Genomic DNA, 19,752 nt, shown 5'->3' on the forward strand with positions numbered 1-19,752 from the left:
TGGGAAAGATTAAGAAACATGAGAATAACTTAAAAGCCTTAGGCAACTCCCGTTTCTGTGAAGCAAAAAACATATCGGTTTTCTCCATAAGATAGAGCCCTCGATCAACAATAACTGGCTTCAACCGCCTTGAACTACGGGAAACCAATACAAAATGCTCAAAAACCGATATGTTATATGCTTAATCATCTTTTTTAATGCTTAACACGGAAAACGATTTTTACATACCTGGATAATTATGATATATTCGATTTATATATGGGACTATTGACTGTGCTCAAACATACATGAACTTTTAAAATATTTGAATTTTATATCCGAACTTATGATTTTGTGCGTAAATATACAAAAACGTGATTAGTGCAATCTGATGTGGAATCCACGTGTGAAGACGTCGTTTTAACTGTTCGAAAAAACAAAAAAATGCTGTCGCACCTAGATTCGAACCCAAGAAGATGTAGACCGCATTAACCATTCCCTAACCACTCGGATATATACCACTATTGTTGTTTGGTAAACAAACATTAATTATATATTATTCAGTCACCCTTCTACCTAATTTCAAATTGCAAAGAGATCGATCGCTTTCCTTTAATTCACAGAAGAGATTGCATTTAGAGGTCTCAAGCAACTGCATCATCTTCGCTGTGTCAATTTCTTTCCTCTTCCGTAACAGTAAGAAAGTTCCGACGCAAAACCCTAAAATTCTTAAGGAGAGAAGCGAAACCCTAAAAAAGCTAACTTTATCAGAAATCAGAAATCAAAAAGGGAGTTTTACTAGAGAGAGTTTATCTTCGTAATCTTGAACTTCATTGAGCCAATTTTCGTAATTAGTCTTGATAGAAATTTCAATCATCTTCATTGTCTTGCTTCGTCTGTATAATCAAACTCTTGAATATTATATCCAAATTTTCCCGTTTTGAAGATTCTCCACACACAGATTTAACACCCATATCGCAATACCCAAATTCTAATACCAATCAAAAAAGCACACTTCACACAAGAGTTGTATTCAGAGTGAGGAAATCAAACCGGAGTCTTAACGGAATTCAGGAAAAAAATTTCAGACTCCGTCGATTGGAGGAGGGGAAGAAGACGGGTGACTCAAGAAGATATAACAATTGTTTGTTTGGTAATGTTCAATAGTTCAATATGGTCGTGTGGTAAGACAACGATTTTTAGTTCTCAGAGTTTGAGGATTTCGATTCTTGGATGTGCCATTAATTTTTTTCTTTTTTTTGTCCAAACTGCTAAAACGACGTCAGTTTCAATCTCTTCTATATATGTGGGTTCAACGTCAGATTATTCTAACGGAAAAATTAATAGAGTTAGTAATTAATCCCGTTTTTGTATACTTACGCACAAAATCATAAGTTCGGATATGAAATTCAAATATTTAAAAAGTTCATGTATGTTTAAGCACAGTCAATAGTCCTATATATGATCAAACATATCGTAATTGTCTAAGTATATAAAAGCCGTTTTTCCTGCTCAACACCGATATGTTTTATGCTAAAAAACAACACTCTTATCATTCAGGATATACCAATATTCAATTCCGAGAGAGGAGTTAATACTTCCTTCTCAAAATAAGCTAGCTTATTTTAATCATCCAGTACATTCTCCAAAATATGTTTTACCGGATCAAAATCCTACACGAAAAAAAAAAAAACCAGAATGCCAGCTCTAGGCTTTAGTGATGAAACAAAAGCTCCCTCTATCACAAACATCAAAATAAAGCAGACACATCACACACACAAACAAACCTATTCATAAAACCCTTACTCAAGCTCTATAACTTGCTGAGGAAGAGGTATATTCCTATTAATTAAGCTAAGCTCAGTAGGCAGTAGCAGTATAAGATATACTCAATCCCTGATCAGAAGGAAGTCCAGCTAAAGGACGAGCAACCGCAGCAGCAATTGCAACACTTGCAAGAATCTACAAAATATGGATTTCAATTCTCTCAAAAACAAACTCTATTAATGTTATGAACTGGAGATTACCTCAGGATGATCAGAGAAAGAAGCAGAAGGTAAGAGACCAAGCGACATAACAGATTTAACAAAGCTGAGAAATATTTCACCATCCTTATACAAATCCATCCCATAACTGCCTTGGGATAATAAGAAAGGGAGAAAGAAGAGAACCCTAGAGCTGTCGAATCCAACACCATAACCAAGTTTGTTTAGATCTCCGCTATTGGAGAGAAATGGATTACCCAAAACTGAATGGAAAGAGATTAGACTGCATCTCTCAATCGCATCTAAACGCGACAGAAGAAATCAAGTATCGGTTTAATTAAACGCTATCGTTTTTTTTTTGTCTACATAAGAGTAAAACTAGCTGATGTGTATTAATGTTATAATTTGATAGGTTATAGATTATTACTGAGGTGTCAACACCAGCATCAAAGTTGAGGCTGATGTGTCATCACNGCTTTTTTTTTTTGGAATTTTCAAAAATACCTTTTTTTTTTTTTTGTATGAATGTTAAATTATATTCACCAAAAAAACAACAGTGGTCTAAAGTTGGTTTTACATTTTAAAACAACAGTTTAACAACAGAAGAGTTTAAGAGACTGAAATGGTTGAGAGAGGATGACTTTGGAACTAGAGTTGGAGTCCATTCTCATAGCCAGAGGTGGAAGTCAGTGTGAGTAAACGATTGCGGACTTGCTTGTCGATAAAGCGGCAAAGGGTGGATGACGAGGTAGGAGCTTCACCGTGCCTTCGAGCATTACGTTCCCGCCATAGGCTGTGTATAGTGGATTGGAAGACATACCGCAGGACAACCAGGGGTAGGCGAGGAGTAGAAGAGTCCACAGGCAGAGAAGCCAATGTTGCCCAAGACGTGGTGAACCGGGCTCCCAGCAAGTTCTGAACAAGAGTAGACCACACGTTCGAGGAATAGGAGCAGGAGAAAAAAAGATGTTCTCTCGTTTCCCCACAACCCTGACAGAGAACACAATCTCCATTTGCAGCAGCATTCCACTGAACTAACTTGTCACCAGTAGAGAGCCGATTATGGTGAGCAAGCCAAGCTATAAAGGCGTACTTAGGTGTTGAATGAGTGAACCAAACGCCTGCAGACCAGGCACAGGGAGCGTTTGGTTGCCTTATCAAACACCAAGTATCATAGGAAGCGAATTTACTCTTAAAAGAACCATTCTTCTGTTTCCAGAGTGGACGATCACTACCTTGAGGTTGCACTGATTGGCGGATAGAGTCAAGAGCATCCTCAATCTGATTCAGAATATCAACACGATGTCGTCGTCGTCGATGCGAGAGGGCCTCTGCCACAGTACTCTTCTGTGGGATCCCCATATCAATACTACCCCGGTTCCCAAGTTGAGCAAACAGCGGACCAATAGGGCTCCAAACATCAAACCAGAATAAAGTTTCAGTGCCCGAAGATATCTCCTTTTTATGTAAATTCGCAGCAAGGTCACGGTATTGCAAAATCTTCCTCCACATCCATGATCCACCAACACTCCTCTCATTGACAGAGAAAAACGAACCAGTGCGGATCAAGTTCCTTCGAACCCAGTTGACCCAAAGAGAGGTACTAGCAGACACTAGTCGCCAAATGAGCTTCAAAATACACACTGTGTTCGTATCCTGCAAACGACGAAGCCCCAGTCCTCCCTCATGCGTTGGTTTACACACGTCAAGCCAGGAGATTTTGGCCTTTTTTGTATTTAGATCCGGACCAGACTACAAGAAGAGAACTAGATAACACCGACTTGATCAACTGAAGTCTACCCGCGAAAGACAAAAAACGACCAGTCCAGCAGGAGATACGACTACGAATACGCTCAAGGAGAGGAAGATAGTCAGCATGTGTCATAGAACGGGTGAGGAGAGGGAGTCCCAGGTACCGAACAGGGAGGGAGCCCACAGAGAACTGGAAGTGCTGTAGGATGTCGTGCTGATGTTGAGTTGAAAAACCAGCCATGAACAGCGTGGATTTCTGAAGGTTTATTCTGAGGCCTGAGACAGCGGCATACCTATCAAAAACAGCTAGAGTCTCCGCAATTGAGTGTGAGCTCCCATCAGTAAAGATGAGAATATCATCAGCAAAGCAGAGGTGTGTGAGGTTCATTGTTTTGCAGCGAGGGTGATAACCAATGCAATGATCAGTAGCAGCCTTATCCAGCATTAGGGACAGGACATTCATACAAATGACAAATAGATAAGGGGATAAAGAACATCCTTGCCTCAAACCTCTTTTGCTGTGGAAATAACCAGCTAACTCCCCATTGACTTGCACAGAAAAAGAAGCAGAGCAGATATAGAGTTCTATCCAATGAATGAAATCCGCGGGGACATTAATAGCTTTGAGGATGTTGATAAGAAAAGGCCATTGCACTGAATCAAAGGCCTTGGAGATATCAATCTTCATCATACACCGAGGGGAGATGGACTCCTTGTGATAATCCTTCACCAATTCTGAAGCAAGCAACAGGTTTTCCATCATAAGCCTATCCTTTATGAAAGCTGACTGATTAAGAGTAATGAATGAAGGCAATATAACCTTCAAACGATTAGCAATAATCTTGGAGACTACCTGATACAACACATTGCAACAAGAAATAGGACGATAGTCCTTCATCTCCTTAGAGTCAGATTTTTTTGGGATAAGAGTCAAAATTGTCGAGTTTACACCTTTAGGGAGGAAGCCTTTAAGGAAAAAAGATTGAACCGCAACAACAAAGTCTCGTCCTATAATTGACCATGCTTGCTTTAAAAACTCTACAGTATAACCATCCGGACCAGGGGACTTACCAACCGGCATCTTAAATAGCGTTTGTTGAATCTCTTCATCAGAAACCAACTTCAACAAACCCTCTTGTTGAGGAGAAGAGACACGAAATGACACTAACTCCTTTAACTGAGAAACACTCATCCCCTCATAGTCATTTGGCTCAAAAGTTAGAAACTCCTCAAAGAACCTTACTGCCTCCGCTTTAATCTCCGGTTGAGTTTTTGCAATGGAGCCATCCTGACAGAGAATCTCTCGAATAGCATTAAGGGCTTGTCGAGCCTTGACAGCTTTGTGAAAAAATTTGTTATTCTTGTCACCCACCAATAGCCAGTGTAACTTGGACTGTTGTTTCAAAAAACATTCCTCCAGATCAGACATATGATCCCACCGCTGAAATGCCTGGTCCTCAGCCTCCTTCGCAGCCGACGAGGGATTTGAGAGCGTAGCAAGTTGTTTCTGGCAAAGGTCCTTGTGGGAAACCTCCACCTGCTCTGAGAGTTTACTAAGCTTTTGACGACTTAAAGACCTTAATAGAGGTTTTAGTGCTTTAAGCTTCTTTACAAAACAAAACATAGCAGAGGTAGAGTGATAGAGGCTCTCCGAAGTATCCCAGAAAGCTTGCACGGTGGAAAGAAACTCCGGACAAGACATGATAGCATTCGTAAATTTGAATGGCCCCCTAGGTTTGCAGACTTGGTTCCCTACTGAGAACCGACAGCGAAGGTGGTCTGAGCAACCACCAGCTTCGAAAACGCCATAAGCGTCGAGAAATCGACGACTCCAATCCTCATTAACCAGAATACGGTCTAACTTCTTACAAATTAAACCTTCATCTCGCTTGTTTTCCCAGGTAAACAGAGGACCATGCGAATGCATGTCTGTTAACGAACAATGTCGTATCACATCCTGAAAGTCCCGCATCCCACTAGTGACAAAGGGATTGTCATCATAAGTAGAGTGCTCAGCACCATCAAGTATTTCGTTAAAATCTCCAACTATCACCCAAGGCTGATTTGTAAAAAGTGGGGAGTCAAAATGAGACTTAAGATCCTCCCAAAGCTCCTTTCTTTCTTCAGCCAAATTGTATGCATAAACAAACGAGACAAAGAATTCCATAGTGTTACCAGGCAAAAGAATTGAGCAGGTGACGACCTGACCACTCTTAAAAACCGGTGTTACACGCACATTTTCCTTCCATACCACCTAAATTCGACCAAGATCATTGAACTCATAGTTAGTAATCGAAGACCATCCACGGAACACTGAAGAAATGATCCTAGGGGCCTTAGTTTCCTGGACACGCGTTTCAAGTAAACACCCAAACTGCAGAGATTCAGTTTGCAACCAATCACGAACAATAGAATGTTTTTTAGTTTTGTTAAAACCACGCATGTTCCAGAAAAAACCAGACATTAATGGCGAGTTCGGGAGTTCTTCTTGCTCGAGACGCCAGGAGGAGCCCCCTTGGCTTGCTGAGAAGAAGACTCCGAAGTAGTCTTGTGTAACTGTTTCGTCTGCCGTGGCAGAGAAGCGTGAATGGGAACATCCAATGCAGCTGTCTGCTTAGTAGGAACTACAGTAGCTAAAGTCTTTGCTGCAGGTTCTGTAACTACAGCAGCCGGGGCCGGAGCAGCCGGAGCCAAATGATCAGAGTTAGCCATTTCCGAGTCACCAACATCCTCTGTATCCCCCAGAACCGAGAATCTAGAAGAACCGGAAACAATAATATGTCCTGCAGCAGACGGACTACGAGCCTTGTCAGAGCTCTTACAGCCCTTCCCGGGAGAGACAACTGACCAACCTGCAGCATCATCCACTTGAGAAGGAATTTCCTTACTCACACCTTCAGCAGCGGTAGCTGCAGTTTGCTGAAACGGGACCGGAGGAGGAACCTCTGCCTCCGTAACCTTTTTCGGAGAAACAATTTCCCCTTCTTCAATAACAACATCAGAATCTTTAGTAGGTAACACTGGAGTAGACACACAGTCATCACTAATGTGCCCCCACCCGTTACATCGAGAGCATTTCGGAGGGAGCCAGTGGTACTTGAACTCCACAGTTACATCCTCTGTTTTTGACAATTGAAAACGAAACGTGGAAGGAAAGGTTTGCGTAAGTTTGACGTCCACAAAAACCTTAGCCTCACTGAACCGACTGCACAGCTCAGTATCCNAGTAGCTAAAGTCTTTGCTGCAGGTTCTGTAACTACAGCAGCCGGAGCCGGAGCAGCCGGAGCCAAATGATCAGATTTAGCCATTTCCGAGTCACCAACATCCTCTGTATCCCCCAGAACCGAGAATCTAGAAGAACCGGAAACAATAATATGTCCTGCAGCAGACGGACTACGAGCCTTGTCAGAGCTCTTACAGCCCTTCCCGGGAGAGACAACTGACCAACCTGCAGCATCATCCACTTGAGAAGGAATTTCCTTACTCACACCTTCAGCAGCGGTAGCTGCAGTTTGCTGAAACGGGACCGGAGGAGGAACCTCTGCCTCCGTAACCTTTTTCGGAGAAACAATTTCCCCTTCTTCAATAACAACATCAGAATCTTTAGGAGGGAACACTGGAGCAGACACACAATCATCACTAATGTGCCCCCACCCGTTACATCGAGAGCATTTTGGAGGGAGCCAGTGGTACTGGAACTCCACAGTTACATCCTCTGTTTTTGACAATTGAAAACGAAACGTGGAAGGCAAGGTTTGCGTAAGTTTGACGTCCACAAAAACCTTAGCCTCACTGAACCAACTGCACAGCTCAGTATCCGGGTGTAACCTAATAGGGTTACCTATTGGGCTGGTAAAAAAACCGAGACCCTCCCAGGAAAAGAGAGAGTGAGGAACATTCTTCAGAGAAACCCACAAGGGCATCGAAGATATAACAGGCTGCGCATCCTCTAGAAGGGGGACCATTTAGCTAGCATCATAGGTACTCCCGCAATATTCCACATTCCACGTCTCAAAACTCTCTTCCTTGTAACCTCATCACGAATACGGAATCGAACAGAAGTTGCAGAATTTTCATAAACATCTATTCGGACTGACTTATCACCAAGAGGCCAGATCTTGTTGACTATTACATTAATTTTTGCAACGTGCGGAGCCGCTGAAGGAAACCTACCCACCAAAAAATCGTCCCAGAGAGGAACCGAATCCTGAAGCACCACATCAGGAACCACAATCGTTGGGACTCCATCAACCAAATTAACATCATAGTCGTGTTTCTTAAGCGATGGACGCTTAGTCACTGCAGCTGCATAAGATTGTTGCTTATTTTGCGAAGAAGACTCGTCCCCTTGAGGGGGATCTACCTCCGACATGAAGGCTCACCGGTGGTGGCCGTCACAAGCCCTAGCGTGAGGGAGACTCAGAAAAACCCTAATGTCGCTTTTGGAATCACACTTTCCTTTATTGTTTTTTGGTTGTGTGAAAGACTAATGACCGATCATTGCTCTCGACTCTAATCATCGATATGATAAAAAAAAAAAAATACTTTTTTTCCTATGTCATTAAAAAAAAAACTTTTTATATAGTCTATTTTCAAAAATACCCATTTTCCAATGTATAAAACAACTAAATTTTATGTTCTAAACTCCAAATATTAAACTCTAATCCCTCAAAACTATATCTTAATTATAAAATAGAGAACCAAACTTAAAAAAAAAATTCTAAAAATTAATTTAACATATTGTAATTGTGTAAAAGAGGATAAAAATGAAAATATTCAAAAAGGGGTATTTTAAAAAAGGGGTATCCCNTGCGGAGCCGCTGAAGGAAACCTATCCACCAAAAAATCGTCCCAGAGAGGAACCGAATCCTGAAGCACCACATCAGGAACCACAATCGTTGGGACTCCATCAACCAAATTAACATCATAGTCGTGTTTCTTAAGCGATGGACGCTTAGTCACTGCAGCTGCATAAGATCGTTGCTTATTTTGCGAAGAAGACTCGTCCCCTTGAGGGGGATCTACCTCCGACATAAAGGCTTACCGGTGGTGGCCGTCACAAGCCCTAGCGTGAGGGAAACTCAGAAAAACCCTAATGTCGCTTTTGGAATCGCACTTTCCTTAATTAAACCAGCTTTTTTTCGTTTTCACATAGGTTTATTAGTTACTAGATATTACCACCTTCTTCTTTTATTGTATTGATTGATTCAAAATATAAACCATTATATATGCAATAGCTAGAAGAGGAAAAAAATTATCCTAAATCTTTATATCTCGTTAGGATAGTGAACAATGAATGTGAAACGCTAATAGGTGCTATACTTTTTATTTGAATTCTGTTGAAATTTTTTTGTGATATAAACCATCACCATTAGAAAATCTGTTAACTATATGTTTGATGATGCATACGTATTTTAGAGATGCCATTGTCGTGTACCGTTTTTATATCATTATTCAAATAGTCAACAAATAATCAATTATAGAATTGCCCAAAAAAATAATCAATTATAGACTCCGACTTGATTCTTACAGTTCCTTTTTTTTTTCATTATTATTTTCAATATAAACCATTATGGGTAAAGAAATTCTGCAGAATAATCTACTTTCGTAACATACTAACATATTTTGCATTATATCAATCATATTTTTATATGATATATGACTAATTTAGATTCTTGTATTTTTGTAAATGTATATATAATTGTGAGAATATAAAGGAGGTCAAGCTAATTAATAGAAAATAGATGAGAAATAGAAGAATTAGAGTTTAGATGAGAGGAGAAATGGAGAGGGAAGAAGAAGAAATTAGAGTTTACGTCACTGACATATTTTCGTAGTGTTTTACAGAGAAAGCGAGAGATAAATAATAAGGGTTGAGAGCTAATGAAGTGGGCTTAAACGAACAACTATTGTTAAGGCCCACTAAGGCCTAATAGTCTTCTTAGGATCGTATCAGAGTATTAAATGACGACTTTACCCTTTTCGGTTAGAGGGGAAGCAAAAGAAAAATAAAAAAGATTCCAAGTACACATGACGATGCTCTCGTCGCCGTAGCTCTTCTCGTCCTCCGTAGTCTCCTAAATCTCCGGCGCTGTTCTCGTCCTCCGCTCTAGTCTCCTGAATCTCCGGTGCTATTATCTTCCTCCGCTCTAGCTAGTCTCTGGAATCGCCGGCGCTATTCCCTTCCTCCGCTCTAGCTAGTCTTTGTAATCCCGGAGTTATTGGCGTTGTTCCGAGGAGAAGCTCTGATCCGAAGAGACGTTCTAATCTTCATTAGGTTACTTAGGTAAGTAAATATCTAATTGTCATCGAATGATATATTCGTGATTCATAGTTATCTTGATCATCGTTCTGATGGAAGCTTGATCGTCTTCTGTTTAAAGGATTTGCTTAATCGTTGAGTGCTTCTCCCTTCCGTGTTGCTCCGACGAGAGATTCTGATCGTCGCTATATACTTCTTTAGGTAATTATGAATCTCAACCGATTATAGTTTAAGATAAGTGGGTGCTTTATCTTGATCGTTGCATGATTGTTATGAAAGGTTGATTTTGGATTATCCGTTTCTCAATATGAAAGGTGTCAGTTTCTCAATGTATCTCTTTGTATGATGATAGATATTGTTTCAATTTCTGAATCCTTGGTCGTTGATGGTTCTGATAAACCATGATGAGAATTAAATCGTTCAATGCTTGATCGTGTATCACTGTATAGTTGATCCTATCTTCTGAAATCTTGGGCATATCTTTTGTGTAACTCACTCAACTTGGATCGCGCGTATCTTTCTTTTTCTCTTCGTCTCTCCGTGTGTCAATTTATCAACGTTTGATCGTAGGATTCGAGTAGCTTGTAGTCTTTTCTTTCTCTGGTTAAGTTCGTTTGAATCTTTTCTAAGTTCTAATTAATGGGTTTGCTTTTGTTTTGAACAGAGATTGACAAGAGTAAGAGAAAGAGCTAAGTAATGGACGTGAGTATTTTATACCTATGATTATACACTATCATGCGTTTTCATACTTGAACAGTTTCCTAATCAAGTTTCATTGCAAATACTTGCAGTTTGCTGATGTACCCGATCGTTCCATTGACGTTCATTTCAGAGAAAGCATCCCACGTATCAACCATCTCATAGATTTAGATCAATGTGTGGTCTAGAAACGCTCTGGCCTATGGTAATGGTCCGGTAAATAATATTTTCATGGAATGGGTACCCGGTCAGATACATCCTTTGATCGAGGATGATGGCAATGATGCTGATGGGAATAATAATAATGACGGAGATGATGATGATGAAAATGGGGATGATGATGGGAATGGGGGTGACAATGGTGATGGGAACCAATGTAACAATGAAGGCAACATCGTTGATGCTGATATTGTGGATGCTGAGGGTTTGAGTGATGAAGATGATTCTTCTTCTGATGATGATGATGATGATGCAGGTGGCAAAAACGTTCTTCCCGCTGGTCAAGGTAATTTTTGTCATTAGTTTATTATTAGGTTATAATTAGGTTACCATAATCAACGTTATTGCTTTTCAGGTAGGCAAAGGAAAAGAAAAAGAAGTGATCAGAAGAAACAAGAGAGGAATAAGAAGGAGAGACAAGAGAGGAAGAAGAAGGAGAAAAAAGAGAGCAAGAAGAAGGAGAAACAAGAGAGGAAGAAGACGATGAAGAAGAAGAAGACGAAGACGAAGAAGGACACAAAATGAAAGATGTAGAGGAGACACAGAATGAAGATAGCCTTTTATTTTAGACAGATTAAGAGAGTGCTTTCCACTGACTATACCTTTTCCTCTTTTATGTTTCCTATTACGTTGCCCAACGTAGATAGAATGAAGATAGCCTTGTAGTATATTACGTTGTTTCATATATACTCATGCATTGACCTGTCTCATCGTTCATGTATTTGTCATTCTAGGTTGTTGACATCTGTCTTTTAATAAAAAAATTGTATTTCATAGGCGGAGTTTTCATCTATTAGAATTCCTTTCTAGTTTTTATTTATTAGATAATGTTTTGTGTCTTGGGTGTCCCTTTTTTATTTTGTGTGTGTGTGATGAAGTCCTCTCTGTTTTGTGTGTTTTCTTGGTCTCCTTTTCCGGAGATTTTAATGTTTTCGTCGGGTTTGGTATTTGAAGATGTATGGTTTTTGGAGTTTTAATAATTTTAGAATATTAATTAACCTCGTATGAGTTTATATATATAACTATTTGAAACCAAGGTTATATAATAAGATAATTCATGTTTATATATATATATATATATATATATATATAATATATATATATATATATTCATATTTTATGTAATGATATGGTTGAACTTTGACAGCAATATATACTATATACAAAAAAAACCCGTATAAATAAATCTACTGTGGTAAATGTATGCGATTCATACGATTTTTTTTGTTCATACAAAATGAATAATTTTCACAAAGAAAATGCCTAGTGAAAAACTGAGTATTCAAGTTGGTTTCTATATATTATATATATGGTGTTGGTTATTAAAATGATAGCTTTTAGAAATTATGACCGTGTTATACCATGGATTAACGATTTTTTAAAGATTCAAAATTGTAAATTTATATTTGAAAAATAAATGATATTTCTGTAATGAAGAATTTTGGTTATATAACTTATATCTTTTTTTTTCAAAGTTATATAACTTATATCTTATTCTTGTTAAATCTTTATTTTTGATAGATTACTTTTGTTGTTGTATAATATCTGATTTTATGATTTTTTTTCATAATACAGTGTCGGATAATTTCTTTAAAAAAATTATTTACTTGTGAATATATTTTATAAATATCAAAATAGTAATTTATAAATTATTTACCTGTGAATATATTTAGATGTATAATTAAAATCAATATAGTTAAGATTAGAGTTAAAAATTATTCTATTAAAACATAGGCATTTTAGTCACTTTACATATCAAAATCATTTAGATGAAAATAAAATTAAACCAAACAAATATATTTTTACATTATCAAGATGAACCATTTTTTATATTTACATTATCAAGATGAAAGATTTTTTGTTCATTCAGATCAATCATTATAATTCATTTCCAGTTTCAAATCTAATATAATAAAGTAGGCTTCCACCTCTAATAAAGCTCCAACTGATTGACACGTGACACATGTATATCTGACACCTATTCTCTTTTTTTCCCTCTTTTTCCAAGGTTAATGGGCTGTGGGTTATGTTTGTAATAAGTGGTTTAGTTATTTGACATTCATATGGTTCATTCAGATCAATCATTATAATTCATTTCCAGTTCCAAATCAAATATAATAAAGTAGACTTCCACCTCTAATAAAGCTCCAACTGATTGACACGTGACACCTGTAATATCTGACACCTATTCTCTTATTTTCCCCCTTTTTCCAAAGTTAATGGGCTGTGAGTTATGTTTGTAATAAGTGGTTATTGGGTCACCTTAATTCTTTGTGTATAAAAGTAAGCCGAGCATATTTATCGTCTTCTGTAAATTTATCGACTTTTCTCCCAAAATAATAACGACAAAGGAATCTACAGTAAAGTTCCCTTCTAAAACTTGCTTTCAATACTTGACATGTGTCACTTCTGGAGTTGACACCTGTCCATGAAAAAAACTTTAGTCTTTATTTTTGGCTTATTACATTATTACAATAACCAATTTTTACAAATCGGCAAAAACCAGATTTCACAAATAGGTCATACTAGCTCTGGGCGTTCGGACATCGGGTCGGTTTCGGGTCCGGTAATTTGGATTTCGCATAATTTGGATATTGATTCTAATATCCATATGGATTATTAGGCATAATTGTTCGGATGTCGGGTCGGTTTCAGATCGGGTTATTCGGGTTTCGGATAATTTAGATATTGATTCTAATATCCGTACAGATAAATTTATAAATTTTGGATCAGATTTCGGATCGGGTTTTCATGTATCAGATACTGTTTTTGGATATTTCAAACCCGATTATTCGTTGCATATCCGAACAATCCGAGACTTAGAGAGAAAAATAACAAGGATAAGTAGAAAAATAAAACCATGTCGATAACATCTTAAAAAATTTGAAAACCATGCCAATAAGGCAATAACATCCTAAGAAGGTAAATCATAATCCAAAAGAACAAAGATAAGTACAAAAATAAAACCAAAGTAAATCACCATCCTAAAATTTCAAAACCAAAGGAGAACACCATCCAAAAGAACAAAGATAAGTAGAAAGATAAAAGACGATCTTGCATTAACAACCTCAATGCAAGCCACCAACAACGACCTCCTCAAGCTTCTTCTTAGTCCCATACTACAACTTCTTCATGTCCCTAATACAACAAAGAAACAAATTCTTAGTTAAAATCGGTTTAAGCATCAGCTTTTCATTTAACTTCTTCATGTCCCTAACATAAATCAAACATCAAATTTTAAAAATTTACCTTACATCTGAGTGATGTGTTTATGCAAGTCTTCTAGTTTAAGTCTTGACATTCAAACTCTGAAATGAAAGAAAAATAGTAATTAATAAGTGTCGGTTATTAAAACTAGTAACTACTAAGAATGAAGTAAGTAGGTTTGGGCATACCTTTTTCAAGTTTATCAAGCAGCTCAATGTCTGCAAGCAATTGTGTATTCGTAACAATTGCTTTCTCACCAAAGTGATTTTCATTCTTCATCCACTGCTGCAAGCGTATCAAAATTTCCACCATATAATGCGTTAAGCAACTTCTGTGTGGCTCTATGACCCTCCCACTAGTACTAAATGCACTTTCAGATGCAACTGATGAAACCTGCATTTCAAGAACATCCCTAGCTATTTCTGATAAAACTGGATACCTACCACTATTGAGCCTCCACCAAGATAACACATCCCACTCGGATCCAACAATAGTTCTAGGATTTTCCACTTTTTCATTCAAATATACATCCAGCTCATCCCTACCATCGTGAACTCCAATCTCATCAACCAACTCCTTATAAGCAAAGTCCATCCTCTCATACCCCATACTATCAGACATTAAATCAGTGGACTCACCTTGGCTAACAGAAGTCGATGTCTGAGTGGACTGTGATGATTGACCACTTGGTTTTTTCTAAAGACGATTGCTATACTCCTTAAACAGAGATGTCAGAAAAGTGGTGATTCTCTCACTCATCTCCTTCAAATATGATGTATCTTTCCCATAAAGCTTATCAAAGCACATCTTAGCAAATTGCATTTTTTTCCGTGGATCAAACACACTTGCAACAATCAGAAAAATATTGATGTTTCTCATTCCATCCCAGTACTTATCAAATTTCAACAACATAGCATCGGCTTTTGATTTCAAATCACTATCAATACTATTGCTTAGTGACATCAAATTCCTCTCTATAGTCACTATCTCTCCATAACACTTATAAGAAGCAACTGAGGTTGAAGCAGACACAACCGAAGTAGAATTGTAGAATATGATTAGAAATCTCACTAACCTTTCTATGGCACTACAATCAGTCCTTGTAGGCAGCCCAATCTTTTTCTTCCCATTCTCGACCTCATTGAAGTAGTCATTGTACATCTTGTCCTCCGCCTCCATTCTATCAAATGTCAATCTAAAATCAATAGCTCTTGACAACATGAAGTATGTTGAATTCCACCTTGTTTTGATGTCCAACGGTAAACTCCCTCTAGTCATCTTCCCTGAGACAACTTTCTGCTCAAAGGAATCACATCTTGAAGTAGAAGACCTCACATACTGAACTGCATTGCGTATGGCTGTCACATTTTCACTCAACCCATGCAAAGCGTCCCTAACAATCAAATTGATTATGTGAGCACAACACCTCATATGCATACACTCTCCATTTAAAACAAATGCTTCATTGTTCCTTAAACTGAATGCCTCCTGAAATTTCTTCAAAGGAGAAGTATTTGTAGTTTCATTGTCGACTGTCACAGTTAAAATCTCCTCTATGCCCCACTCAGCCAAACAGTCAAGAAGAACCCGTGATATTGTTGCTCCTTTGTGATCGGTAATGTACTTAAACCCAATAATCAGCTTCCTCAGTCGCCAAGAAACATCAATAAAGTGTGCTGTAATAACCATGTAACTAGCACCAGTAGCTTTAGCAACCCATATGTCAGTTGTCTAAGAGACTCTTGGCTTACTAGCAACAATCCAAGTTCTCAGACTTGCTTTCATCTCCACATACATTCTAACAATGTCCTTTGTAGCTATTCTTCTCGAATGTGGCTTGTAGAGGTTGACTCTGTTGCAGAAATTTTTCCAACCGATGCTTTCAAGGAAAGCAAGTGGCAATTCTGACAGCACAATCATCTCATTCGAAGCCTCTATGAAAAATTCTTCAGTAACTTTTCCACTCTGAAGTTGTCCCTGATTATTAATCTCAGTCTGTGATTGTTTCTGCTTCTATGCTTGAAAATGCTTGCAGCTATCCATATGAGCCTTCAAGTGAGAAGTCCCTGATTTTGAATCACAGCCGTAAGATTTGTTGCAGTAGTTGCACTTACATCTCTTAAGATTATCATCAAATCTCGTGAAGTGTCCCCAAACAGTAGATCTTGTACTCGGTTTTCTCTTTGGCTGGGCTAGTTGTGAAGTAACTCCACCATCTGTCGGAGCATCTTTCCTTTTGTTTCCACTCTCAGATATCAGATTTGGGTCATCTCTCTCCTTGTCAATGATGTCTGGAAATGGTGAGGAATCCATCTAGACAAAAAATAATGCAAAGTTAATAAACTAAAGTATTGTTTCTATCTAAAGTTGTAAACTATACACCTTATCTGCATCCTAAGTTGTAAATCAAACTATAATTCTTATAAACGGATCAGCTTCTGGTGAAGATCAAATACATAGCTAAGTTAGCTAATCTAACCATTCGGTGTAAAGAATCAAGCAAATTAAACACAAAATCAGCAAATAAAATACAGATTTCACTATAAAATTAATTCGTTTCAAGAAAGAAAAAGATGATAACTAAGGAATAAGATGAATCATAGACATACCCGGGATCGATTTTTTGATGCCTCTGATGGAGGAGACTGGGGCGGCGAGATTAGTATTAGGGATTCCAGCTTGAAAGTTTAGGGTTCTAACTTTATTTATATGTACAGAATACAGAATCGCGAGAGATAAGACAATTGGAAGACGGTGTATCAAGGAGGATTGCGAGTGATAAGGGAAGTGTTCAGATGTGTTCGGGTGTGCTTCAGATTTCGTTTATTATCCAAACCGGTCCGATATTCAATGGCTCTAGAAAGCAATAACCGTTCGGTTATTATCTCTACTTCGTTCATATCCGTATCCGAGTTTTTCGGATCATAGACGGATCGGATATTTGGGTTCGAATATAACGCCCAGGCCTAGGTCATACTCATACATGAAGCCCACATTCATACATGTTTATTTTCATTGTAATTTAAAACCATATAGTGTTCTTTATTTAAACCCTACATGTCAAACAATTAAAATGCATCACCATAAATTGTATGTATTCCTAATTCTATTAAAGAAGCATTAATTCCATTCAATACAATGTTATAAATTAGAAACACAAAACGTTTCCTTCTATGAAAATATTTTATTATCTAATATAATTTTTTGGAACAAAAATTAAAACTCTTCCTCATCTCCTGCAGAATTTTTCAACTCACTCAAAATATATAGGCTCTCCAATTATGCTTTTACGGAACATGAATCAAAATGAAGGACTTTGCAATTAAAGCAGATTAGTTGTCACATGTTTGGGTGATAGAGTCATTGAAGCAGAGATCTTAACAGGTACAACAGTTGGAAACAAGGTTGTCATTGCAAGGATAATACTCTCTTCACCTTATTCTAAGTGGTCGTTCAAATTAAGAAGACGTCAGTTCCCTATGCGTTTGAGCTAGGTAATGACTATTAATAAAAGCCAAGGAAAAATCTTAGAAAAAGTTAGGGCCTGACTGGTTCAAACGCTGCGGTTGCGGTTGCGGGAGATTGCGGAAGCGGGCGATTGCGGTTTCAAGCGTTATTAAGCGTTTTGAACGACTGGTTTAGTGGTTTAAAAGCCAATAGCGGTTGAAACATAATACATGTGATATATAATATATAAAATTTAAAAACACCCATTTTTTTATTAAACTTGATTTATAATTAAAATTTATTAAAAAGATACTAAAATAATTATTCAAAAAACAAATAAATTTCATATTGAAATACTTATTCCTTTATGCATTTGGCTTTTCACTAAAAATTTAATCAAATAATTTGATAAATGACAAAACATATGCTTTAGATCGTAGATCTTTTCTCTTTTCTCTTAGATCTTGGCTCAGTAGTTTCATCGGTAGGAATAGTCATGTGAGAGTTGAGATGAGTCACTGGTGATTTGTTTTAATATTTTTTACAAATAATCTTATTTTCTTAAATTTCTGATAAAATATTATATTTATTTAGATTTTTTTGAACTTATGTACGATGTGCCATTAAATTTACATCAAGTTTTTTGGGTTATTGTTAATTGGAATATTATTTAATTCTAATTGTTTATTTTATAATCTCTGCAATCATATTCGTATTTCATTTTTTCCCATCCTTAATGAGTAAAATGGATAGATTGAAGATATAACAAAAAAAAATTCATTATCATTGATTTCTTTTAAGTTTTTTTACAAAAAAAAAAAAAAAAAAAAAAAAAAAAAAAAAAAAAAAAAAAAAAAAAATTCAATCGCAATCGCCCGCAACCGCAAACGCTTGCGGGAGACAGCTTTTGAAATTCAGTGGTTTGAAGCGATTGGAAGCGATTTGGAGCGACTGGAAGCGATTTGTGTGATTGGTTCTAATCGCTAGCAACCGCTACCACCCGCAAACGCAGCGTTTGCGGGAGGTAGCGGGAGAACCAGTCACCACCTTAGTTTATATATTTCCCAAAATCATATTTCAGTCATGGAATGTAGCGTTATCTAGAGTAACATCAGAAGCAGGTTTGAACATGGTGAACATGGACAAAAAGAGACATATAGTTACATATAAGTATTCAACCATGTTACTAAGTCTACATAAAGGAAGGTATTCTCTCAATTAAATATTAAATAGGATCATATCATAATCTCTACAACTTACTTGCATACAAAAAAAAAACTCTACAACTTACTAACAACGATACACAATATAAACATACGAATTAGAAACTTCGTGTGTGTGATGCATTGATACTGTGTTGATTAGGATAAGAATAAAAATAAAGATGCTTCGCTAGACTTCATAGTTCATATATTGCTTAGCTTATAACATAACGTTTGATTTTTTCCGGATATGACGACGTACGTATGCAGTGGAAATAACACTGAACAATTTTTTTTGCAGGAGAACCAATCTCACAAGTTATTTATATTGTCAAATTATATATTATTATTTTTGAAACAAAATCTCTAAATATTCAAGTAAATGAAGACAGAAGAGTAAAAGACAAGAAAGTAAGAAAAAAAATTAATTGAAAAGGTAAATGACTTAAATATTTGGAAGTCACTCTGTCTCTAAACTAAAAGTCGATAACATACTAAGACAATCGTCTTGGTTATATATGAAATTATACATTCATAATAACTTGGACCAATTCATACATATGCAAAAGACAACTTAGTAAGAAAGGACTCTCTTCATTCCTATTCTAAAATTAATAAATCAGTATCTAATCAGTATCTTGGTTTAGCATAAATGGCGATTTTCTAATCAAAAAAATAAACTAATCCCTTTTAATTAATATATATATATATATATATATGAATAACAAACTGTTTTAAATCAGTATCTTGGTAACAAACTGTTTTAGATATTTTTAAAAGATGAAAATCACATTTTAAACTTTCAAAGTATCATTAGATAGCACTTTAAACCTTCAAAAATTTCACTAATAATATAAACCGTCAAATTAATTTTACTAACGTTCTAAACCTTGAAATCATGACTTTTGTTTACACCACCCTACAAAACAACGGAACCGTAACGACCGTAACGGGACAGTTAACCCCCGTTAGTCGAACACTTAACCTCCGTCTCTACCAT

The 19,752-nt window shown here is 37.0% G+C and overlaps 1 protein-coding gene across 1 annotated transcript; it reads right to left on the reverse strand.

The window, feature by feature from the left end:
• Nucleotides 14,800–16,416, reverse strand: LOC104738407 (zinc finger BED domain-containing protein RICESLEEPER 2-like). The gene is made up of 2 exons (XM_010458586.1): nt 16,218–16,416; nt 14,800–15,779 (listed from the first exon to the last, which is right to left on the reverse strand). Exons 1-2 carry the CDS (start codon nt 16,414–16,416, stop codon nt 14,800–14,802), a joined length of 1,179 nt encoding a protein of 392 aa, XP_010456888.1.

This window comes from Camelina sativa, chromosome 13 (genome assembly GCF_000633955.1).
Source record: "Camelina sativa cultivar DH55 chromosome 13, Cs, whole genome shotgun sequence".
NCBI lineage: Eukaryota > Viridiplantae > Streptophyta > Magnoliopsida > Brassicales > Brassicaceae > Camelina > Camelina sativa.

Bases quoted from the DNA above. Each gene is read 5' to 3' on its own strand.
- LOC104738407 (XM_010458586.1), bottom strand. From the start codon at position 16,416: ATGGATTCCTCACCATTTCCAGACATCATTGACAAGGAGAGAGATGAC. The intron at 15,780-16,217 runs GTAAGTGCAACT...TGGTTATTACAG, and splicing joins TGATGATAATCTTAAGAGAT to CACACTTTATTGATGTTTCT.